This window comes from Macaca fascicularis, chromosome 7 (genome assembly GCF_037993035.2).
Source record: "Macaca fascicularis isolate 582-1 chromosome 7, T2T-MFA8v1.1".
In the NCBI taxonomy this organism is placed as follows: domain Eukaryota; kingdom Metazoa; phylum Chordata; class Mammalia; order Primates; family Cercopithecidae; genus Macaca; species Macaca fascicularis.
In genome coordinates, this window is record NC_088381.1 from 118,814,408 (window position 1) to 118,839,673 (window position 25,266).

Sequence of the window (25,266 nt, forward strand, 5' to 3'; positions counted from 1 at the left end):
TCTAGCACTTTGGGAGGCTGAGGTGGGCCGATCACTTGAGGCCAGGAGTTCAAGACCAGCCTGGCCAACATGGCCAAACCCCGTCTCTACTAAAAGTACCAAGAATTAGCTGGGCTTGATGGTACATGCCTGTAATCCCAGCTACTCAGGAAGCTGAGGCAGGAGAATCAGTTGAGCCCAGGGAGGTGGAGGTTGCAGTGAGCTGAGATTATACCACTTCACTCCAGCCGGGGTGACAGAGTGAGACTGTCTCCCCCCCCAAAAAAAAGAAAGAAAGAAAATGACCTTTAATATAGGGCCTGTGGAACCCTTTGACATAGTGTGCAAATTTTGTATCTATATGCATTTTTCTAACCAGAGAGCCCAGAGCTTTTATCAGATGCTCATACCGGAAGTTGCATTTGTACTGTTAAGTTATTGCTTAACATAATGTCCTAATTCTCATTGCTTTACAGAGTTGCAACAAATGCTGCAAAAGTGTTAGAAGAAAAAGGTAATATAAAATGCTTAAGTGGTATAATTTCCTATCTGAAGATGGGAAAGTAAAAACAGTCAAGAGACTATTGTGTACACTTTGAACATACAGACACCAAAAGCATCCCAACTTTAGATGGTTTCTGGCAGTGCAATGGACTTTCTTTTTTATCTCCATTTAATATAAAATAATAGCTGTGTTTTCAGGTTCTGCAGTTAAAAATAAATATGAAGGAACAAGTTAAAATCACCTTTGAAAGAGTACTCCTTGGCCAGTGTGGTGGCTCATGCCTGTAATCCCAGAACTTTGGGAGACTGAGGCGGACGGATCACGAGGTCAGGAGATCGAGCCCAGCCTGGCCAAGATGGTGAAACCCTGTCTCTACTAAAAATACAAAAATTTGCTGGGCACAGTGGTGGGTGCCTGTTATCCCAGCTACTCGGGAGGTTGAGGCAGGAGAATTGCTTGAACCCAGGAGGCAGAAGTTGCAGTGAGCCGAGATTGCCACTGCATTCTAGCAAGAATCTGTCTCAAAAAAAAAAAAAAAAAAAAGAGTCCTCCTGGTGATATGATATTAATTTAAATTACAGGATAAAAAATACTGTATCATTAAATGATACACAGAACTGGCTTTCTGCAGTCCTTCCTAGTAATATTTATGTCAGGGTTTCTCAAAGTGATCTAACTGTTTGTATCAGAATCTTCGACCATAGCTGATTTGAAGAATTAGAATCTCTGTGAACAGAGTCAAGTCATTTTTAAAAAATTAAAATTAGAATTTACTCCATATATAGAGATGCTATATAAATGCAAATATTCATTACCCTAATGCCATACAGTTTAAATATTTACATTACAATTATCTGCTTTTGTGTGTGTGTGTTTTCCTCATCTTTGTATGGCTATTTTTGATTAAGTGCTACACATGGTTTATGGAAAATCATAGAAATGATTTGAGGCTTGAAGTGATATTATCTTCTTCCAGATATAATTTACTCTTCCCCTGAAAGGCAGTTATGGTAGGGACAGATCACCTCAATCTAATTAGAGATTGAGCTGATCTGAAGCTGGTCTTCAGTCTTTATGATGGCAGGTCTATTTCTAGTTCACATTACTCCTAGAGTGTAGTTCTTTGAGATCATAACCAAAAACCTGAGAAATGTACTGAGGTCCTCCTTCTTGTCAGATCCTGAACTCTAATTTCTGTCGTTTGGATTTTGTGAGAATGCTGAAAGTTTTGTCTTGTTTCTGATCCTCTCAGCCACAATTATTACTTTCAACTGAGTTGAGGGAAAAGGCAGCTGAAACTCTCTGGACTTCTCTCTTTTAGTATTGGTTCTGTAGTTTCTCACTGATCAGTAACTCTAATATCCATTCAAACATATATGTATACATACCTTAACCAACCATACCTTTTCTAATTGTTCTCAGAGGCAGTGTTGACCAAAACAACCCAGTCAACCTCTGGCACATTCTTAGCAATGGACTGCAGAACACTGTCTTCCTGTAGTACTTTTCTTTCTTTCTTTCTTTTCTCTTTCTTTCTTTTCTTTCTTTCCCTCCCTCCCTCCCTCCCTCCCTCCCTCCCTCCCTCCCTCCCTCCCTCCTTCCTTCCTTCCTTCCTTCCTTCCTTCCTTCCTTCCTTCCTTCCTTCCTTCCTTCCTTCCTTCCTTCCTTTTTTTCTTTCTTCCTTTGACGGAGTCTTGCTCTGTTGCCAGGCTAGAATGCAGTGACGCAATCTCGGCTCACTGCAACCTCCGCCTCCCGGGTTCAAGCAACTCTCCTGCCTCAGCCTCCTGAGTAGCTGGGACTACAGGTGTGCGCCACCACGTCCAACTAATTTTTGTATTTTTAGTAGAGATGGGGTTTCATCATGTTGTCCAGGATGGTCTCAATCTCTTGACCTCGTGATCTGCTCTCCTCGGCCTCCCAAAGTGCTGGAATTACAAGCGTTAGCCACTGCGCCCGGCCTTTCTTTCATTAGTTATCCAAGCCACGATGACCTGGTTGTGTTCATAGAAGAAGGTAGTGGTTTTCAATTATCATCATGTGCACAGAAACCTGTTGGGGAGGGGAGGGTGGAAGCGTGTTAAAATGCACATTCTCAGCCCTCATCCTGGAGAATCTGACTCATAAATATGAGGTGGGGTCCAGGAATTTGCATTATTAATAACCTTCACAAATAATTTTGGTGCACGTAGCTCATGTACAAGATCTTGAAGACCCCTTATCTAGGAAAGATGGTATTTGAATAGGGGAGGTACTGATTCCTTTCTTTCTTTCTTTCTTTAATTTTCAAGGATGCCCAGTTGATGCTATTGTCTTGGAAGCTCCATTTACCAACATGTGGGTTGCAAGTATCAATTATCCTTTGTTAAAGGTGAGACTCTGGTTCATCTTTACAAGGGATCAAACAGGCTATTTTGATACAGTGTAGGCTATTTCTACATGTCTATGTTTATTAACAGTCTTCCTTTTCTTAAGTAGTTTTATATGTTTTTAAGTCATTCTAATCTGAGACAGTTTATTAACCAGTTACCACAGAAGGGAACCCATGGCTTTCGGGTTTGATATTTCTTTTATTTTCTTCTAACGATATCTCTTTTATAATTTTGTAGTAGATAGACTTGCCTTAAGTTTATTCTTTATTTTTATTTTCTTCTTAAAAGTGAAAGCAAACATTTCATGCATCATTTTTGAGCCCTATGAATGTCACTTATATATCTTTCATAACTTTATCGTAAGAAACTTTCTAGAGAATTTAAGGAAGCTGCCAAATACTTTTACACAGTATCCCAGATAAAGAGAACAAACTTTCTAAGAAAATAAGTACAAAGGCTGGGCATGGTGGCTCCCGCCTGTAATCCCAGCAATTTGGGAGGCTGAGGCGGGCAGATCACAAGGTCAAGAGATCGAGACCATCCTGGCCAACATGGTGAAACCCTATCTCTACTAAAAATACAATAATTAGCTGGGCATGGTGGTGCGTGCCTGTAGTCCCAGCTGCTCGAGAGGCTGAGGCAGGAGAATCACTTGAACCCGGGAGGCGGAGGTTGCAGTGAGCCCAGATGATGCCATTGCACTCCAGCCTGGCCACAGAGTGAGACTCCATCTTAAAAAAAAAAAAAAAAAAGTACAAAGAATTGGGCCACAAGACACAAGATGCAGTTTAAAAATATCTATTGTTGGCTGGGTGAGGTGGCTCACGCCTGTAATCCCAGCACTTTGGGAGGCCGAGGCGGGCAGATCATGAGGTCAAGAGATTGAGACCATCCTGGACAACATGGTGAAACCCTGTCTCTGCTAAAAATACAAAAATTAGTTGGACGTGGTGGCACACACCTGTAGTCCCAGCTACTCAGGAGGCTGAGGCAGGAGAGTCGCTTGAACCTGGGAGGTGGAGGCTGCAGTGAGCTGAGATCACACCACTACACTCCAGCCTGGTGACAGAGCGAGACTTTGTTTCAAAGAAAAAAAAAATCTGTTTTGTAGACTACCCTAATTTTATAATCTTATTCTATATCTAATGCTCAATTGTTTATAGTTGTACATCCATATAAATGTTAGCAAATGAGAGAGGGGGAGAGAGAGAGAGAGAAAGTCTTATAATATGTCTTGATATCTGGTTGTATAAGTTCCTCAGCTTGGTCTTCTTATTCAAGATTGTCTTGGCTATTCTTAACCCTTTCCATTTCTGTATACATTTTGAAATACACTTATGTTCTACAGAAAACTTGCTGGGACTTTGGGATTGCATTGGATCTATTTGGGGGACTTGAGATCAATTTGGTGGACTTGGTATCCTTCTAATATTGAGTCTTCAAATTCATGAGTATTGTATTTTATTTATTATTTATTTATTTAATTTTACATTTATTTCTCATCTAGGTTTTGTTTAGTTTCAGTTTTAGGTCATATTCTCCTAGAAGCAAAGCCTGAGACAGAGATTTGGTGTGTTTGATTTATTGAGGAAATGTTCTTCAGGAAAAGAATCCCAAAGGGAATGAGGGTAGTAGCACTGGAAAGGGGAAGAGCAGAACAAGGACGTGACCTCAAGCAAAGTCTAGCTTTGGCCTGATTCAGGCGGGGTGCTAAGCTTTGAGGTAAAGGGCCTGCTGTTTCTGCCATCCCCTAGGGTAGGCAGTGGAGGAGGGGCAGGAGGATGGCGTAACCTTTTAGGAGTGATGGCTTCTGTTATCTAAGAATAAGGAGAAGCAGGCAACACTCACAGCAGAAGTTTATTAATTTTGTCAGTCTTTTCAAAGAACCAACTTTGACTTTGTTCATCTTCTGTGTTATGTGGTTTCTATATTTTTAATTTCTGGTTTTACCTGTATTATTCCCTTTCTCATATGTTCTTTGGATTTAATTTGTTATTATTTAAAAATTTCTTCAGATAGTACTTAATACCATCTAATAATTTATTTTTACTATTTTTTTCTAATTTATGCACTAAGGCACACTTCACCTAAACCACACTTCAGCTGCATCCAAATTTTGAAGTGTGTTCTAATTATCATTAAGTTCCAAATACTTTATAATATTATTGTGATTTCCTCCTTGACTATATGGATTATTTAGAAGTATGATTTATAACTTCTATGCATTTGGGCATTTGATTATTTTTTTAGTGATTTTTACCTTAATTATCTCAAGATCCAAGAATATTCTGTGAATGATTTTAGTCTTTTGAAATTTGTTGAGACTCGCTTTATGTACTAATGTACGGTCAATTTTGGCAAATTTTCCATATGCTTGAAAAGAATGTGTTCTGCTGTTTTTCATGCAGTGTTCTATGTATGTCAATTAAATCGGGATTATTAATCGTGTTCAAATTTTGTCTATTGTTACTGATTTTTTGGACTGCTTGTTTTTTCAGTTACTCAAAGAGGATTATTAAAATACCTCATCTTGATTGTGGAATTGTTTATTCCTATTTTAGTACTGTCAATTTTTGTTTTAGTTTTTTTGAGGTTATGTCGTTAGGTAAATATGCCTAATAATATTATGATTTAGTTTAGTTTTTTTTTTTGAAATGGAGTTTCACTCTTGTCGCCCAGACTGGAGTGCAGGGATGTGATCTCAGCTCACAGCAACCTCTGCCTCCTGAGTTCAAGCTACTCTCCTGCCCCAGCCTCCCAAGTAGCTGAGATTACAGGCATGTGCCACCACACCTGGTTAATTTTTTGTGTTTTTAGTAGAGACAGGATTTCACCATGTTGGTCAGGCTAGTCTTAAACTCTTGACTCAGGTGATACACCTGCCTCAGCTTCCCAAAGTGCTGGGATTACAGGCAATAGCCACCATGCCCAGCCTATGATTTAGTTTTCATATCTTCCAGGTGGATTCTCATTTTCATCATAAAATGTTCACTCTTTTTGTGATCGATATTGCTTCTTGACTTAAAGTCAACTTTGTCGAGATATATTTGTATATCTTTGTTTTGATTAGTGTTTGCACGATATATGTTTTTCTATTACTTGATCTCAACTTTTCTAAATTCTTGCATTTAATATATATCTCTTGTAAGTGCCATATAGTAGGGTTTTGATTTCTGACATAATAAACTTTATTAATTGTAGTATTTAGTCTATTTATATTTTATGTAACCATTATATATTGAGGTTCAAATATACTTTCTTATTATGTTCTTTTTTGTGTCATCTGTTCTGTGTTCTTTTGCCTCTAGTTTCTTGCTTTCCTTTGACTTGGCAGCTCTGTCTCAAAGAGAAATATGGTATCAGGCTCACCTCTCTGATCACCCCTTCTCTCTAGGATCTAAATGTTTCCAGGTCTCACTGCCTTGGTAGCTCTCTGACACCTTCAAGAAGAGTTTTAAAGAAATATTTTGTCCAATTTTTCTAGTTGTCTTTGGTGAAAGGTTTAGTCTGTAACAATTCTTCTATTACTAGAAGAGGTAAATTTCCCCATTCTTTCAAATTTGAGATTTAATTTAAAATGTCATAAACTTTAGTTTAATAGGTACTCTAAGGTCTAGAAGTTTAATAGGTACTCTAAGGTCTAGAAGTATAACAGTCCTGTGTATTTCAGTCTTAAAGAATGATGGCTCTAGTGTCAGACTTGCCAGGTTTGATTTCCAGGATTGTTGTTTAATAGCTGTGTAAACTTACTTTTAATGCTTTGACTACCTCATCTGTAAAATGGGGTAATTATAGTCTATTCAAGATTGCTGTGAAAATTAAGTGAATTAATATATGAAACACATCTACAGTTGTGCCTGGCAGAGAGTGAGCCCTCAGTGGATGTCAGCTTTTTTTTTTTTTTTTTTTTTTTTTTTAATGCTCAGTAGAATGCCGTAACTGATCATTAGTGAATAAGAAGGTGTAAATGGAGTGAGACATACAGATGTAGTAAAAGGCATGTGTTCTCAACCTCAAGAGGCTTTCTGTTTAGTTGGGTAGACAGGACACAAATAGGAGGTATAAAGTAACAGCAGGGATTTCTATGGGTCTCTTTGGAATCAGTTTTGTTACTCAGAATCGAAAGGCAGCATGATGTTGTGGAAAAGAGCATGGGTTGTGGAGCCACTCAGACTTGGGTTCAAATCTGTCCTTGGCCACATACCCTTTATAACCTTGGTAAGTTGTTTCTCGCTCTCTAAGTTTTCCCATTTTTTTACTAAGGGGTTGACGACGCCTACTGCACAGGGTCGTTGTGAAGATTGAATTAAGGAAGATAATGTATGTGAAGTTCCCAGCTGCTAGTAAGCACTAGACAAATACTTGTTCCTTTCTGTCCCCTTCCTGTTACAAATTAGGCTAAGGTGCTATGTATGGCAGGAAAAGACAGGGAGAATTCAAGATAGGGAGAATTACAGGCTTTGCTCACAGGTGTGGCCAGTGAAGACTTCACAGCGTATTGGACCTAAGCTGCTTTCTTGAAGGTGAGGGAAAGCAGTTAGGAAACAGCGCAAGGAACAGGTGCATGTGAACGCAGACCCCTGGCAGGAATGGGGCAGTTCTATGTCATAAACGGCCTGAGAGTTAATAGAGGGCTTCCACACAAGCCTTTCACACTCGTTATTCTTTTAAATCCTCACGGCAACTCTGTGAGTTTGTCATCACTGCTTCCACTTAGAGATGAGACAAATGGAGACTTAGAGGCTTGCCTAATTGTCACGTCTTATAAGAAGAAGAAATGAGACTCAAACCTACATCTTCTAATTACAAGCAGTTAGACTGGAAGTGAGCAGGGTTTGGAATGAAAGACTGTGACCAGATGTGGATGGGCTTGCAGGTTAGCTGGGAGTTGTTTTCAGTAGATAGTGTGACATGCCCAAAGCTTTGTAACAGAAGATTTAATATAACTGGTAATTTAAGGATGTTTATCTGGTGGTATTACAGAAGAGAGAGGAAGGTAGGAAGACCAATTAGGAGAGCCCATTGCCATGATCTAGGCTGGAGGGGAAGGTATAACCTGTGAGTCTCAAAGGGCACTCCAGGGTGGGAGGGAATGAGGAATAATGAGAGTAGATTGACCTGGGTTTGCTTTCTTCCTACTCTTTCAGAATTTAAGATGAATTGCTGAAGGACTTCTCTTATTGAATTATCCTCAGGGGATTCTTAGTTCAGGGGGTGAGAGTACCAGAAGACAAAAGAGAAAACAAAACAAGAAATCTTGCCCTTGGCATGGAAGAGGAGGGAGAAGAAAGAGAAGGAAAGGCAGTGTCAGGAAGTCCAGAGCACACCTGAATGCAGTTCAGTTGCTGTGAGACCAGGCCAAAAAGTTCAGGCCAGACAAATCCCACAGAACCAAGGAGATTCCAGCCGGGCGCGGTGGCTCATGCCTATAATCCCAGCACTTTGGGAGGCCGAGGCGGATGGATCACCTGAGGTCAGGAGTTCAAGACCAGCCTGGCCAACATGGCGAGACCGTGTCTGTACTAAAAATACAAAAATTAGCTGAGCATGGTGGCAGGTGCCTGTAATCCCAGCTACTTGGGAGACTGAGGCAGGAGAATCGCTTGAACCCAGGAGGTAAAGGTTGTGGTAAGCCGAGATCGTGCCATTGCACTCTGGCCTGGGCAACAAGAGTGAAACTCTGTCTCAAAAGAACAAAACAAAACTATACAAAACACCAAGGAGATTTCTGGGGAATAGCAGGCCTAAGTCAAAACTATGAAGCAGAAATTTGTGTTTAGTGGTACTGGCTCACCTATTTTATACCCATTTCCTTACCACAGTCCCTAAAATGACATGAATTACTTCCTAAAATCAGAAAAATTGTAAGTTTATTCTATTTAGAAAGTCTCTATTCAATTATTACAGTTCATAGTAGGAGACTATTAACAAATGACATTATAGCCATGGGGCAAGTTTTAATTTCTTTTTCTTTTTAAAAACTTGTGAAGCAGAAGTTTGTATTTATTGGGGTCAACCTCCCTATTCTATGTGTATTTCCTTCCCTTGGCCATGTCCCATTTACTACCCAGTCTACCCCTCCTCTCTCAGGCACAACATGAAAATGTATAATACGTTGCTTATTTTTCCCCTTTGCAAATTTATTGCAAATGTAATCCCAGCACTTTGGGAGGCCGAGGCAGGCAGATCATTTGAGGTCAGGAGTTTGAGACCAGCCTAGCCAATATGGCGAAACACCGTCTCTACTAAAAATATAAAAATTACCTGGGCGTGGTGGTGCATGCCCGTAGTCCCAGCTACTTGGGTGGCTGAGGCAGGAGAATTGCTTGAACCCAGGAGGCAGAGGTTGCAGGGAGCCAAGATTGCGCCACTGCACTCCAGCCTTGGTGACAGAGTGAGACTCTATCTTAAAAAAAAAAAAAAAAGATTTAAAATCTGGGCCAGGCATGGTGGCTCATGTCTGTAATCCCAGCACTTTGGATGGTCAAGACCAGAAGATGGTTTTGAGCCCAGGAGTTCAAGATTAGTCTAGGCAACATGGCAAAACCCCTTCTCTACAAAAAATTAGTCAGCTGTGGTGGCACATCCCTGTAGTCCCAGCTACTATGGAGGCTGAGGTGGGAGGATTGCTTGAACCTAGGAGTTCAAGGGCTGCAGTGAGCCATGATTGTGCCACTGCACCCACTCCAGTCTAGGCAGCAGAGTGAGACCCTGTCTCAAAATAAAGAAACAAATAAATAAAATAAATAATACCTGAAGTTCAATCATTCTAACATGAAAATGACAGATAATAACAAAGTGTACACCAGGGATATTTGCATAATAGACTCATTTTGTCTTTAGCAAATATTTATCAAGTATCTATTATGTACCAGGAACTTTTCTAGTTTCTGAGGATACCACAGGGAATAAGAGAGTTGTGGTCCATTTGCCTATGAAGTTCATATTGTTGGTGGAGAAATAGATAGAAGATAAATACATTTTTAAAAACCCAATAGTGAGAAGTGCTGTGACAGCACCAAAATAATGTGATGGAGAATGACTGGGTGGTGGGGGCAAGGTTTGATAGCTGGTTATGGAAAACAGCTCTAAAGAAATAGCATCTGAGCTGAGACCTGCCTGAGATGAAGCCAGCTGATAGGAAAATCTAGAGATCTCAGGCTGGGGTAAAAGTAAAGACAAGGGCCTTGAGGTGGGATCAGGCCTGACATGTTCCAGAAGCAGAAGCCAGGAGGTAGACAGGAAGGGCCTTAGTGATAGGAGATGAGGCTGGAGAGGGAGGCAGGCAGCTGCCGGATTCTGCAAGGCTTTGGAGGCCAAGGTGATATGTTCAGGTTTAATCCAATTGCCTTTGGAGGGTGTTAAGCAAAAGAGGACTATGATCTGATTTGCACGTTAAAATAGTCATTCTAGCTTTCCTGTGGGAACTGGATTGTGGTAGGGTGATTGCAGCTTAGTATAAGCAAGAGATGAAGGGTGGCTTAGGCTAAGTGATAGTGGGGATGGGGAGAAATGAATGGGTTTGGGATACAGTTTTGGAGGTAGGATTCAAAGTTTGTGAGAAAGGTGCAATATTGCTCAGGGTTTCTATCCTTTACTCCTTCTTTCCAGATGAAATGGATGTTTCTGGGGCATATAAACTAACTTACATGTTGACTATGTGAGTCAAAACATTGTAAAAGTGGTTTTAGCTAGTATTCTATTTCTTGGATTTTGCTATTAAACAACAAATTTAGTATGTCTAGAATAAGCGTTGTTGTATCTGGAATCCTGCAGTCATTGTTAAAACCTAGAATGTCTTTTAAGGCATTGGCAAATTAAATCATATTTAAAAGTTTATAGTGTTCAAATTCTCTCAAATCAATTTGCCATGTATTGTGTATTTTCATCAGAATTTTTGACTAATCAGAATATTCTGTCCACCAACTAAACCAGTTACGTTCACAGTAGAAGCAATTTTTAGGTTTTGCATACCACTGCTTCTATATAGAAAAGTAAGAGTTAGTGATGCCATTTGTAGGAAGTGAAAACAAAATGTTGACGATGATGATCTATGATGGCAGGATTATGTGTTTCTTCTACGTTCCTTTCTTTTTTTCCAAATTCCCGACGTGCATTACTTTTTGAATCGTAGAAGTTTTTTGTTAAGTTTATCATATTTAGAGAGTCACTACTCTCTGTGTTACTCTGGTTCATAGCGAAAGACTATATAACAAATGGCATAGCTATGGGGCAAATATTAATTTTTTTTTCTTTTTTAAAAATAGATTTACCGGAACGTTCCAGGATTTTTACGTACATTTATGGATGCCATGAGAAAAGACAAAATAGTCTTTCCTAACGATGAAAAGTAAGTTAATGATGAAAAGATGTGCATTATTACTGTATCTAAAGGATTCTAGGGGAAGCTATCATGTGACTTACTGGATGGTGACATGAGACATCCTGAATATCATTCTTATTCTTAGAATATTGTTCTGTGCTTCTTAGATGGGCACTAAGATTTGGGTAAAGTATCTATCAATTTTTAGTATTTGCTATTTTCCTCATGTCTAGTTCAATGATTTCACCAATTCAGTACTATCTCTAAATTCATACAGGAAGTTGTATATCTATGGCCTATCAAGCCCTTTTAAAGGGCTGAGAGTATTAGCGTATGCCTATAATTCCAGCACTCTGGGAGGCTGAGGTGAGAGGATAGCTTGAGCCCAGAAGTTTGAAACCAGCCTGGGCAACATAGGGAGACACCATCTCTACCAAAAAGTTAAAAATTAGCCAGGTGTGGGGGCACATGCCTGTCATCCCAACTACATGTGGGGCTGAAGCAGAAGGATCACTTGAACCTGGGAGGTTGAGGTTGCAGTCAGCTGTGATTGTGCCACTGTACTCCAGCCTGTGTGACAGAGTGACATCCTGTAAACAAACCAACATACAACTCCCCCCCAAAACAAAACAAAATGAAACAAAACAAAACAAAACAAAACAAAACCTTTTAAAGGTCCTCTAGGATCTAGCCTAACATTTCTTGAGGCATCTCTGACTTCTAGGCCCTTTTCCCCATATAACGAAAACTCATCTACCATCTACCTTACTAACGTGACAGCAAATCCAATGACTAGAATTTATCAAGTTAGCCTGTCACAGTTAGAGAATTTAAGAAAGGTTCCAAATAGACAGTTGTTGTCAATACTTTTTTCTATGTCAACACACTTGAGAAAATCCAACATTCTCAGGGGTGTCAGTGAGTCACTGTGGCAGAGATGGATGGGTATCAGGATTTTGGGGGGACAGGGAAGCATTGTTTGAGAAAGTAGCTGGAGCGGGAGACAAGACATTCTTCATGCCATAGCCCTTTTGAATTAGCAAACTAGGGGGTTGACCAGGAAGCTAATCAGACCTGTTAACTGCGTGTCCATTCTCTACATTTATGGAGAAAAGTAAACAAGTTGCTACAAAGAGGTCTCTGAATCTGTCATAATTTTTGTTTTATTGAGGTTTTGAGTTTCGTTTTCTTTTTTAGTCTTTTAATAAAATATTTCAGATGTTACAAAATAAGGTGGAGTAAAGAAGAATATAAGGTTCTTCTTACACTGTACAAAATCAATCTTTCAGTGTTTTTTTTTTTTTAGTATTTCTAAAAATCATGCAGAAGTAAATTAATTAAACAGCCAATTAAATTGCATGAGTAAATGAGAGAGAGGGAAACTTACATGGAGAAAAAAAGCTACTATGTGAAATTTTAAATGTATGATATTGTTATTCTTTGGAAGGAAGGAAAGATATTTCTTGTAATTTAGACAGACCTTGTGTTTTGCTAAAGCTTTAACTTAGAAGAGGAAAAATCTCGATGTATAATTCTTTAACTGAATGCTTTTCTTCTACTTGTCCCTAGTGTTAAATTCCTTTCTTCTCCTCTTCTCATCTTACATGGAGAGGATGACAGGACAGTGCCTTTGGAATATGGGAAAAAGGTAAACTAAGAGCTCAATGCTGACTGAAATATACTATACTTATTTCGTCATTTTTTTCATTCAGCCAAATTTTGATTAGAGCTGAAAGGAGGGTCTCTGACATTACAGGAGATTCTCTACCCCACTAAATAGCCTCCATAGGTTTATACAATGGGCATCAGTGTCCTTGGCTCCTTAGCTCGAAGGAGTGTTTGTGGCAGAGCCTGGCTCCTCATCTGGGTTGTGTGGAGCTGCAGGTGTAGGGTATCCCAGGCTGCTATGGGAACCTCCGTGTTGTCTATTGCAATGGCTCTAAAATGGAAGATGCAGACTTTTTCCTTTTAAACAAACTTCTACTAGAGTGGGTCCATAGGAATTGCTTGTCATTTTGCAGTGGGGTTCAAGCAGGGAAGGATGAGGTTTTATCAGTAGTCTATATTAGCTGAGCAGCATTCAGATCTTTAGCTGTAGAGACAGCCAACTGGGGATACGGAGAGTTCTTGCGTCTCTGACTTAATGGAACAAACTCCCCAAGTTGGCTGTTTCTGTACACTTTTAGGAAAATTGGACTAGAAAATCTACAGCTTTGAATGGCAAGCTTTTGAGTCTCTGTCTTTCTGTTCCTGGCAGCTCTATGAAATTGCACACAATGCATACAGGAACAAAGAGAGGGTCAAGATGGTTATCTTTCCTCCTGGCTTCCAACACAACCTGCTTTGTAAAAGCCCCACACTGTTAATAACCGTGAGGTAAGAGTTGCTTTGCTAAATGTGAGTATGTTGCCCTTCAAGGCAATTAGGGCTGCTCTGGCTTACTTAGGCCACAACACGAAAATGTATAATATTTTGCTTATTTAGGTAGGGAAAGTGTGTGAGCTGATCTGGGTCCTTTTTCTACAGAGATTTCCTGAGCAAGCAGTGGTCATGAGTCTGGGAGGAGTGGAAATCTTCAATGAAGACTTCGTCCAAACACCACCTGTGATGCGTATTGTTTTAAGTAAAATTGTACTGGGCTGGTCAGATGAGCTGAAGCCATTGACTTCTCTACAAATCACTTGCCATTTTAACAACAGAAATCACGAATGTTAGGCGGTATGGAATGTTCTTGTTTAGTTTATCATAATCTACTTTGTAAAACATGCTGAAATCTCACTGTGGAGAACCAAAATTTGGTAAAATCTAGATCCTATCTAAAAATATGTAGTTATCAAACATCCTATGGATATTTGTGAATAAGGTAGTTGCAATGGTCCGAATGTCTGGGCTTGTCCCCTAAATTATGTTAAAACCTAATCACCAATGTGATGGTTAATAGGAGGTGGGGCTGAGCTCTCATGAATGAGATTAGTGCCCTTATAAATTATGACCAAAAGAGCTCTTCACTCCTCCTACCGTTTGAAGATACAGTGAGAAGGCTTCATCTGTGAACCATAAAGTAGCCCTCATCAGACACTGAATTGGCAGTGCCTTGCTCTTGGATTTTCCAGCCCCCAAAACTGTGAGAAATAAATTTCTATTGTTTATAAGCTACCCAGTTTATGCCATTTTGTTGTAGCAGCCCACAGGGACTAAGACATTGGTGTTTGGTTTGGACTCAGATAGCAGTGTAAGAAAGTTGCTTCTATGTAGTTACGTTTTTTGTATTTTAGTTTAGTTCATTTAAATGGTATTTGAAAGTTCTAAGGAGTTTTATAATTTTATGGCTAGTTTTGGGGTAAATCCTAGCAGTAGCAAAGCATCACTAGATTTGCTATAAAATAAGTTTTGGCACTCATGTATCCCTTGGAAATTGATACTTTATTTTTAAACTCTATTACATATAATTTCCCTCCCCATTCCCAGAGATACTCAACTATTATAGATTATTAGCTAACAAAACAAAAACCAGTGAATGTTGTAAAAATGTTCAAGTTCAGTAAGAAGCTATGTTTTCTAGAGACATTTTAGAATTCAATTTCCATTGACTTTGTTAGATTCATTGGATAGTGAAATCTTTAGATCTGAAGGTTCCACGTTCCAGATGTTCTGGGCATATTCTTTAATTGTTCGATCACTGGAGAATTTCCCAGAGGCAGCTATATTTTTGAGTACCATCGTGTTCCAGGCCTTTGGATTCTGTAAACAACATATGCATGTACAGCTCAGAGTCCCAGTGCCAAGCGAGCTTTATAACAAACATCAGCCAAGCACATCTAAACACATTTCATGAGGAAAAATGACAGGAATAAATTATAGTAAATTATAAATATTCTTGTTGAGAGGTAGAATAGAATGCACTTTTCTCATATTTAGAGTATTTTTCTCTTAGGAGTGAAAAAAAAGTATTTTTCACTCTAAGAGAAACCGTGGATGTACATTGCCTAGTTGGCAATTCCTGCTATGGTTACAATGTTTTGGCATGTAAGCCGTATTCCCCATGCTTTCTTATGAATGAAGATACTTCCTTTTAAACTATAGGGAAGGAATTCATTGTTTGCTAAATGCCATGTCAAGAGACTTACCCTGTGGCTCACAGAGTTTGAAAAACATTACTCTAAAATGTTAGCTACAATGCAGGCAAACAATTCAATGAGAGGCTTTATTGACCTACTTAGCTTTTCTTGTTCTTTCGGAAGGTATGCACCCTAGTAGGCTTACAATGAGTCCCAAACACTCCACTGGGGCTTCAAAACAGGGTCAATTGAGGCTTTATCCTTTAAAAAATATATCAACATCTCATAAATTTTATATAAAAGAATATTATAAGGAGGAATTTATTTTATAGCCTCTTAATTTTGTAAAGAACTCTAAAAGTGTATTGGAAGTGAACAGAACATTATTCAAAATTGTTATCAATGCATTATAGATGCTTATGAGAAATACTAAAACTACCATCATTCCTTAAGGTACAGCAAAACAGCATCTGAGATTTGTTTATTCAGAGTTTGGAAACTTCCTATAATAAGAGGAGGATAAAAGCTTTCTCTCTTCATTTTCTTTAACTATTTAAATGGATAATGAATAGACTTCCCAGCCATACGGGTCATGTTTACTAAGTCTCAACAATACAATAATTGTTAAGAGTAAAAAGCTGCAATTTGCACTAATGAACAAGAAAGACTGAATCAAATGCTGGGCTTCTAGATGAGCATCCTTTGGATTTGGGCCATAATTTTAACAGAGGAGACATTCACATTTGTCCTTGCCCTTGTTCACATTTTTCTTTCCTCCACTGTTTTATTGCTCTATTTTGAGGTGGCCATTCTCTTCCCTGTGTCTTTGCATTGTTGGGGCCTGTATGTGGCTTTTCTCTCCAATGTACAGGAGGCAGGTAGTGAACCCCTGAGTTTAGCTCTAGCACTGCCCTGCTTTTTTGTAGCCATTAACTTGAACTTATTCTGGTCTATATGCCATTGGGGGACTGGCCATTATTCTATTAAAAGATAAGGGCCATAAAGCAACACAGGCCTTGAATGATCCTTTTAAAAACCCCAATGGGACATTTAGGATGACTGTAGGAACTACCCTGTTATCTGCCTTGGGAAAGGAATAGAAAGAAATGTTAGTGAAACCCACCCTGGAGTCTTGGCACAGAGCTAGCGCCCTCCTGTATCCATTCCTCTGGGGTATCTGAAATTCACTAAAAGTCTCTCCTATCAGAGATGATCAACCTTTTTACATATTTACAAAACATAGCTACAGAGGTGTTTGATAAAGCATATAACTTTGCATGGAGGCTTATTCACATGGCTGTACCCATCCCTTTTTACTTTCCTCAGTATAGTATTGTCTTCCTTATTTTTCTCCTTTCTTTTTTTAAAAATTCAAATATGAACCCCTTTCTCTTTCTACTCATTTATATTTTGTTGATGCAGCCCCCTCCACGAGAAATCTAGAAGAGGTACTTATTTTACAACTTTCAAAGAATAGGGGTCAGTGCTTACCTTAATAAACCATGGTTTAGCCTTAGAATCATCATGGCAGGTTTTTCAAATATGGATGGTGACCCCACCCACTACTGGGAAAGAATCTCTCAGTGCGGGGGCTGGCATCTGTACTATGATGAAGCTACCTTGGTGATTCTGATGTGTACCTCTGGTTAAGAACCTCGATGTTCAAACAGGCTCCTTGAGTGAGGGGAGGGAGGGAGAGACCTCGACTTTGCTCATGCTATGTTCTCAGTGCCAGCACAGTGCCTGGCATAAAAAAGACGCCTAATGCCCCTCTGAGGACTTATTTCCTTAGCTTCCAGGACATGCCTGCTACAGAGTGGGTGCTCAATAAATATTGAATTATTTGTGACTTTTAAAAACTTGGATATTAAAAAATTTACAACTGGCTGGGCATGGTGGCTCACGCCTGTAATCCCAGCACTTTGGGAGGCAGAGATGGGTGAATCACCTGAGGTCAGGAGTTCTAGACCAGCCCAGCCAACAAGGTGAAACCCCATCTCCACTAAAAATACAAAAATTAGCTGAGTGTGGTGGCATGTGCCTGTAAACCCAGCTACTTGGGAGGCTGAGAGGTGAAGGTTGCAGTGAGTCAAGATCACGCCACTGCACTCCCGTCTGGGTGACAGAGCGAGATCTGTCTCAAAAAAAAAAAAAAAAAAAAAAAAAATTACAACTGCTGCTGAAATGTCAAATCTTAACCTTGGCCTGAACTTGGGAAAAGTCAAGGTTTGTTGTTGTTGTTGTTGTTTTATTATATTTTATTTTATTGTTGTTGTTGTTTGATTGCTTAATGGGGACCTGCTATTTAGATTTAATTTAAAAACACACATTTTAATGAATCATAGTAAATTGGTTTTCTTTATAAATCTTGGCAATTTACTCACCATGTACAGCTGACTCACTTTATCTTGACACTTGACATAGGCTTCATAGTCTGCAAAGACTTTAAACCTTTTATATTGTGATTGGAAGGGAAAAAAAAACAGTCAAAAGCTTCATTAACAGATATTCGCTAAGATTCCATGTAAAATCATCTTTTGCTTGATATCAGCCATGGCTGGTTTACCAAATTCATATTTCTGTTTGTAAGAATTTTAACCAGCCCTCAACCTTCTTATGGTTCTTCTCACATGTGAGAATGTCATCACTTGGATGCATTTGCAAGTTGGGAATATCAGTGGAAGGAGAAAAACAGAACCGGATTTGTGTGTGTTATTCTTAAACCTTACTGGCATCGTTGGTGGGGAATATCTAACTTTTTTCCCAAGCCTAGATTACCTGAGCAGATCATGCTAATCTATGCTAATCTACATGAGTGGGTTTAAGTTGGTTTAAGATTGGTTTAAGATTTTCTTGTTGGTTTTAGAGTTGGTTGGCTTAAGATTTTCTTGTCCCCCTTTCATGATCCAAATAGCACCATCTTCTTATGGGAACTCACCTGTCATGATAAAATAGCATGTTGATGATATCTTTGAAGAGGTCAGGCTGCTTGGGAGAAAAAAAGCCATTGTCAATTTGATCGATGACCAGCTTCAGCTCTGGAAGTGCCTCATAATATTCTTTTGCCTCATACCTGTGGGGTAGGGGTGGGTGGGTGATAAGAAAAAGGCTCTGTTATTGTGTATGATTAACAACACACTAGACACTGCATTCACTGTGAAAAAATGCATTCAGAAATACTAGCATTCAAATAAGTCATTATAGATTTCACCATGAGTATATATAACTTTTAACTAGATCTGTAAGTTTTTCTCTTTGTAAATTTGATTCCTTGTAACCAAAGACACTAAGAACAATAGATAATGAAAACTCTAGTCAAAGAGCAAGAGTCTAATGTGGTAGAATACAGCAAGGTCCATTTCAAAGCAGACTTTATGGCTCTAAATGAACATTGTATTAAGTGGATCAGTTGCTTTTCGGATCCACAGATTCTCAAAAGTTATTGCTACTGAGTGAAACTGACTTCCAAGGGTCAGGAATTATATTCAACATCCTCCAAAATGTTGATTCTTTGGGCAGTACTCTTTATTTTGTGCTTGAACTCAGGTTAATAAACCCATCCAGATATTAAATGAAAATAAATGTTTCCAAGTACTTCCGTACACCCATATCCATTCTCTATCACATTTTAGTCCATTTCTTTGATATCTTAAAGGAGCACTAGATCATGATTTAAATTATAGGTCACCCTTCCAACTAGAAACTAGTTCATCTTTTGAGCAAAGTGAAAATCATACATATGGAGGAAAGAATAGCTCTTTGAGGCCAGCTCTGCAATGGCCAATAACAAATAGCAACTCCTCCGTGTGTCTGTCCTTTTACTTGCTGGGTTTAATAATATGAATCTGTGGCCAGGAGGCTCTCCTGCCTCATCGTGGGAGATGTTCTGCTGCCACCTCGTATGTGATCCAACCTCAGTGGGATACCTGTGTGGGCAGGAAGCCCTCTGAGGTCACATACCTTCTTGGGCCGGGGGAGGTGACCAGCAAAGAGAAGCTATTCTCTCACCCTTTCTTGTCCAAAGCAGCCACATCATCTACCCTCATGCCAAAGATGAACAGGTTCTCTTCCCCGGCTTCCTCTGCCATTTCCACGTTGGCCCCATCCATGGTCCCGATGGTTAGGGCCCCATTTAGCATGAACTTCATATTGCCTGTCCCCGAGGCTTCGGTGCCTGCAGTGGAAATCTGCTCTGACAGATCTGTGGCTGGAATGACTGCAAGAAAGGCAAGTTAATATTAGTAATTTTGTCTCTCTAGATCCGCTTATATTGTATTGAAGCATTTATTAAGTTGGGGTGTTTTGATAATTAAAGTAATACATGCACATCAAGATAAACATTCAAATGGTCTAGAAGGCAGATCACACTCTTTCCCTTTGACTCGGGCAACCACTTTTGTCCATTTTATATGTTGATATTTCTTTCTTAAGCTATAAACTTTGAAGAGTATCTACTGACTGCTACAAACATTGATACTACATTCCTCTTCTTTTATTCCTTCCAATTTTTGTTATGGTTTTATTTCTTCTACTTTATAAAATACATCGAAATTTTTCTTTTTTTCTTTCTTTTTTTTTTGGTACAGGGTCTCACTCTGTCACCCAGGCTGGAGTGCAGTGGTGTGATTATAGCTCACTGCAGCCTTGACCTCCTAGGCTCAAGCAATCTTCCTGCCCTAGCCTCCCGAGTAGTTGCAACTACAGGCAAGCGCCACCATGTCCAGCTAATTTTTAAAATTTTTTGTAGGTATGGGGTCTCCCTATGTTGCCCAGACTGAATGTCTCTTTCTTGATTCAGAGTGTCTCTCCAGGACTCCTCTTTGGCAACTTGAGGAGATTGGATTGTCTGCATTCCTTCTACTTCTCACTTCCTTCCTTCCACTTTCACTGCGGGGAAATAAGCCACACATAATTGAGGTATGCCTGGGGCTAGACATCAAGCCTCTGACCTTTCAGACTGATTTGAGCTGCCTGAAGCACTTCCTTTGACTACAAAGGTCAGGACCACTTTTCTGCTTTACTCTGAGAGCTTATTTGTGGATTAGATGTATCTTCTTTTGCATTCCTAGGAACCTGGCTCTTTTCTCTTCACGCAGACAGTTCTTAAACAGTAACATCAGAGGACCTAAAAACACCACGGAAAGAAAAAGCTCCCTTTCTACCTTTTCAGTTTGGGAAGTGGGTGAATACACAGTTGGGCATTTGCATGTGGATGGTGCTCTGTGAGCTTGTGACCCAAATAACCAAAGGTCCCAGTGGAAGAGAAAGGGACACTGGCTTCTTGCCCATCTGGCTGTCCCCATGTGGGAGCATCATGCTTGATGCTGGAGTGCCCATGTGAGGCACATCTAAGCCTTGTGCTTTGGCAGCCTGACGTCTGCCCTCATTATTGCTACAAGAGCAAGTGACAGCCCTTCTTCTCACAGGGTGACCAAAGGAATATCTGAGGACTGGGGAATTGGTGTTCTCTTGCAAAACTGGGGCTGGGAACTGAAGACCTTTCCCCTATTTTATAGAGTGGGTTCTGAATGACGTGAAAACCTCAGGGCTGCCTCCCCCAGCACCTAGCTCTCGCTGGCTTGGAAGAAAATGTACTTGCAAGTATAATCCTGTGATATTGACTCCAGGACATCAATTTCATTGTGACTTGGGTCACTTTAAAACCTCTTACCTTAGGCCCTTATTCTGCACAAGAGTGACACCTTTTATCCTAAGTTACTAGTTCCTGGAGGTTGGCTGCCCCATCTTTGATACCATGTAATCTCTAGAGTTTGCCCTGGTCCCTGCATGTTTTGCAATGAGGGTAGTACCTTTTTCAGCAAGAGATACTCTGTAGTTCTCTAAGAAGATGACTTTCAACTTGCTTCCAACCATGGGGTCATTGTTCACCACATCTGCCACTGAAGTGACCAGCTTTATGATCATTTTGGCCATGTGATATCCTGGGGCAGCCTTGGGGAAGAAGGTCAAACGCGTTGACAGAAGGCAGCCATGATGAAGTAGAAGAATGGCAAGAGATTAGAGCCCTCAAGTCCCCACTGAATAGAATCAACTTACTTTACCACCAATGATAACTGTCCTTGGCACGAATAACTTCTTAGGGTCTTTCTTAATGCCTGAAAAAGATGGAGAAGTGGATGGAATGGAAGACAGCTGATGGTCAGGGCAGTGAGACCTACGCTGAGGCTGCTGCTTCCACCTGCAAGAGGGCTTGTTGGCTACAGGACTGACTCACGGTTGTACATCGTGATCACGTGCAGACAGTTCAAGAGCTGTCGCTTGTACTCATGTATCCTCTTCACCTGGACGTCAAACATGGAGGATGGGTTGATCTTCACTTTGTACTCCTTCTCCAGGAACTGAGAAAACTTCAGCTTATTCTCCTGTTGAGACAGTGCATGGTGCCAGAGAGCTCTTTTGGTTTAGAAGCATTGGGTCGTCCGGTGTTTCTTTTTTTTTGAGATGGAGTCTCACTCTTATGCCCAGGCTGGAGTACAGTGGCATGATCTCAGATCACCGCAGCCTCTACCTCCCACATTCAAGCGACTATCCTGTCAGGGATTACAGGTATACGCCCCTACTGCCTGGCTAATTTTTGTACTTTTAGTAGAGATGGGGTTTCACCATGTTGGCCAGAGTGGTCTTGAACGCCTGACCTCAGGTGATTTACCCTCCTTGGCCTCCCAAGTGCTAGGGTTACAGGGATGAGCCACTGCATCTGGCTGGGTAGTCTGTTTTTAAAAACTACAGGATAGGCCGGACATGGTGGCTCATGGCTGTAATCTCAGCACTTTAAGAGGCCGAGGCGGGCGGATCATTTGAGGTCAGGAGTTCGAGACCAGCCTAGCCAACATAGTGAAACCCCGTCTCTACTAAAAATACAAAAATTAGCCAGGCGTGGTGGTGGGCGCCTGTCATCCCACCTGCTCAGGAGGCTGAGGCAGGAGAATGGCTTGAACCCGGGAGGCGGAGGTTGCAGTGAGCCGAGGTCGTACCACTGCACTCCAGCCTGGGCGACAGAGTGAGACTCTGTCTCAAAAAATCAACAAACAAAAACTACAGGATAAACTCTCCAAGTGAGCACCTGGGAGGGGACCCACACCTGGAAGGCTCACCTGCTTCACTTTGGCGAGTTCCCGGAGGAAGATATCATCACCCAGGAAGCTGTGGAGCTTCGTCAGCTGGCTCAGGTCTTTCACATAGTCTTCTCCAATTTTCTTTCAATTCAAAGGAAAAGGTGACTTCAATTTGGGGATGGTAATCAAGTCCACATGGGCAGTTTCTGTCAGTATTTCTCTCCATCACCTACCACAGTGTGGTTCACGCATCACACAGAACATGGGATAGTTTGACTCAAAGAAGAGGCTCTAAAGTCTATGTGGGAAGAACACTTTTGATAGTATCTTAAATGTAGTTTCAGTGGTTTTTAAAAATTATTTTTATTTTTATTTCATTTTTTTGGAGACAGGATCTCACCGTGTCACCCAGACTGGAGTGCAATGTCATGATAATAGCTCACTGTAGCCTTGACCTCCTGGGCTCAAGCAATCCTCTTGCCTCAGCTTCCGAGTAGCTAGGATTACAGGTGCATGCCACCACAACTGGCTAATTTTTTTATTTTTGTAGAGATGGGTGGTGGTGGGAGGGGGGGTCTCATGTTGCCCAGGCTAGTTTCAAACTCCTGGTCTCAAGTGAGTCTCCTGCCTAGGCCTCCCAAAGCACTGGGATTACATGCATGAGCCATCACATCCGGCCAGCTTCACTGGTATTAAAGTGTTAAAAACAGGAAATCTACTTAAAAGAGTGACCAGGAACCCAGGTTCTGTTAGTTATTTATATGAGCTTTATTATCCTCTTTTACTAGAGAAAACCATCTTCTTTGGGGGTGTCCTATGAATACTGTTAGCTGCAACTAGCTACATAATTTGCAGTACCTTTTGTTCCAAAATTAAGAATTTCAAGATGACGGCTGGGTGTGATGGCTCATGCCTGTATTCCCAGCACTTTGGGAGGTCAAGGAAGAGCGGATCACCTGAGGTCGGGAGTTCGAGACCAGTCTGGCCAACATGGTAAAACCCCGTCTCTACTAAAAATACAAAAATTAGCTGGGCATGGTGATGTGTGCCTGTAATCCCAGCTACCTGGGAGGCTGAGGCAGGAGAATCGCTTGAACTCGGGAGGTGGAGGTTGCCATGAGCAGAGATTGCACCACTGTACTCCAGCCTGGGCGACAGAGTGAAACTCTGTCTCAATAATAATATTAATAATAATAATAAATAAATAAATAATAACTTTGGCTGGGCGGTGAAACTTCGTCTCTACTAAAAATACAAAAAATTAGCCAGGCGTGGTGGTGGACGCCTGTAGTCCCAGCTACTTGGGAGGCTGAGGCAGGAGAATGGTGTGAACCTAGGAGGCGGAGATTGCAGTGAGCCGAGATGGCGCCACTGCACTCCAGCCTGGGTAATAATAATAATTTCAAGATGACTACAGCAGATAATTAAACCCAGCATGGAGCCCTGTATGACTGCACAAGCCACATGCTGAAGAAGCCGGCCCTGCTGCAGACTGGATTTACAAGTTACAAGTATAGTCACATGCCTCTTGCATTTGAGTCAGGCCTCCTTTCCCCTCAGCACTTCCCAGTTACCTCTGCTATGAGCTCTGCAAGTCCTGGGTTGCAGAGTAGGAGCCAGCGCCTCGGAGTGATCCCATTGGTTTTATTCTGAAACTTGTCAGGTTCTAGTTCACTAAAGTCCTTGAATCTGGAGACAGAGTAGACACATCACTGAATTTGGCTGAAACGGCAAAGGGTCCTGCACACTGGATAAAGTTTGGAATTATATTCAAGAAGCCAAGTGCAGGCTTAGAAAGGTTAAATAAAGGTGGAGGGACAGGCTGACAGTAGCTATGGCTGTCATTTAAATAGAAATTCATTTGCAACTCAAAAGAATTACCAGAAAAATTCCAAATCTAGTCACTTCCATCTGACTTCTTTACACTGACATATATACCACACTTTCAGTAGAATAGTTTTTTGGTATTTTTTTGTTTTTGTTTGTTTATTTGTTTTGGCTCCTATGTCTAGAATTAAGATGACTCTGAGAGGAAAGCATTTTTTTCTTTCCTTTTCTTTTTTTTTAGAGAAGAGTTTGTTTGTTTTTTTTTTTGTATAGAAGAAAATACTTTTAAACATTTGAACAAGGCCTTTCCTCATCCCTAAGTGCAACCCTGCATTTAGTAGCATCATTCCATTAATAGATCAGTGTCAGACCCACTGTCAGAGTAATGGAGGCTCACACTTTAGTCTTCACGATGTCTGAGTGGATTTTAGCCACGCCATTCACAGTGTGGGAACCCACAATGCAGAGATGGGCCATGTTGATCCTTTTGCTTCCTTCCTCTTCTATCAGAGACATCCTTCTCAGACGGTCCACATCTTTAGGAAACAAGGCCACAATTTTCTAGCCAAAGGAAGAGAAAGCCCTTGCTGGTCACTCAGGTTTAAAGCAACATTGGGATAATGTTGTTCATGTCTTAAGCAACATCTTTGGTGTACTCAATATAAATTTCACTTCCACGGGGAGGGGGTGAGTTAGTTCTACGGAGGTGCCATCTCTCCATTTCAGCACTTTCAAAAAGCTGCCTTTGCCGGAGCCCCACTGGGACTCAAGTACTTTTGCTGTATCAATGATCGAAAGATGTTTGGTAAGAGGGAACACTGTAGCCATCTGTAACACCTTAAGACCTTACGCTCATGAAAAGAAAAAAAATCTCTCAAAATGACTTACATCTAAATGCTTCTGATTTATCTCATAAATGATTTCCAAATGTCGAGGGAGCAGCTTCTCCACCAGGTCCACGGGCCAGCGCTCCAGGGCTTCTGGGAGCACTGTGTGGTTGGTGTAGGCGAAGGTCTTCTGGGTGAGCTCCCAAGCCTGGGGGAAAGGAAGGAGTCAGCTGCTTGCCCTGAAGGCGGGCACCCCACTGCACAGGCCAAACCCTTCTTCAACCCTGCCCTGCCTGCAA

General features: G+C 40.8%; 2 protein-coding genes across 6 annotated transcripts in view; one reads left to right on the forward strand and one right to left on the reverse strand.

Moving 5' to 3' along the window:
* Window positions 1-14,335, forward strand: part of ABHD12B (abhydrolase domain containing 12B) — a 30,628-nt gene extending 16,293 nt beyond the window's left edge. For 3 of the 5 annotated variants that reach the window (XM_005561233.4, XM_005561234.4, XM_073997380.1), the window contains 6 exons: window positions 456-493; window positions 2,776-2,855; window positions 11,124-11,206; window positions 12,749-12,827; window positions 13,437-13,555; window positions 13,706-14,335. In XM_005561233.4, coding sequence (XP_005561290.3) covers window positions 456-493; window positions 2,776-2,855; window positions 11,124-11,206; window positions 12,749-12,827; window positions 13,437-13,555; window positions 13,706-13,733 — 427 coding nt within the window. In that variant the 3' untranslated portion in view covers window positions 13,734-14,335. The remainder of the gene's footprint in view (window positions 1-455; window positions 494-2,775; window positions 2,856-11,123; window positions 11,207-12,748; window positions 12,828-13,436; window positions 13,556-13,705) is intronic. The other 2 variants (XR_012415787.1, XR_012415788.1) reach the window with 2 other exon arrangements.
* Window positions 14,336-14,583: 248 nt separating this feature from the next.
* The window catches only part of PYGL (glycogen phosphorylase L), a 41,803-nt gene continuing 31,120 nt past the window's right edge, over window positions 14,584-25,266 (reverse strand). Inside the window, exons 10-20 of the mRNA XM_005561235.4 lie at window positions 25,029-25,175; window positions 24,538-24,701; window positions 23,888-24,002; window positions 22,353-22,454; window positions 21,473-21,620; window positions 21,295-21,353; window positions 21,048-21,189; window positions 19,246-19,453; window positions 18,176-18,310; window positions 17,622-17,688; window positions 14,584-14,920 (exon numbers count right to left, since the gene is read on the reverse strand). Of these exons, the coding sequence (XP_005561292.1) occupies window positions 14,756-14,920; window positions 17,622-17,688; window positions 18,176-18,310; window positions 19,246-19,453; window positions 21,048-21,189; window positions 21,295-21,353; window positions 21,473-21,620; window positions 22,353-22,454; window positions 23,888-24,002; window positions 24,538-24,701; window positions 25,029-25,175 (1,452 nt within the window). The 3' untranslated portion in view covers window positions 14,584-14,755. The remainder of the gene's footprint in view (window positions 14,921-17,621; window positions 17,689-18,175; window positions 18,311-19,245; window positions 19,454-21,047; window positions 21,190-21,294; window positions 21,354-21,472; window positions 21,621-22,352; window positions 22,455-23,887; window positions 24,003-24,537; window positions 24,702-25,028; window positions 25,176-25,266) is intronic.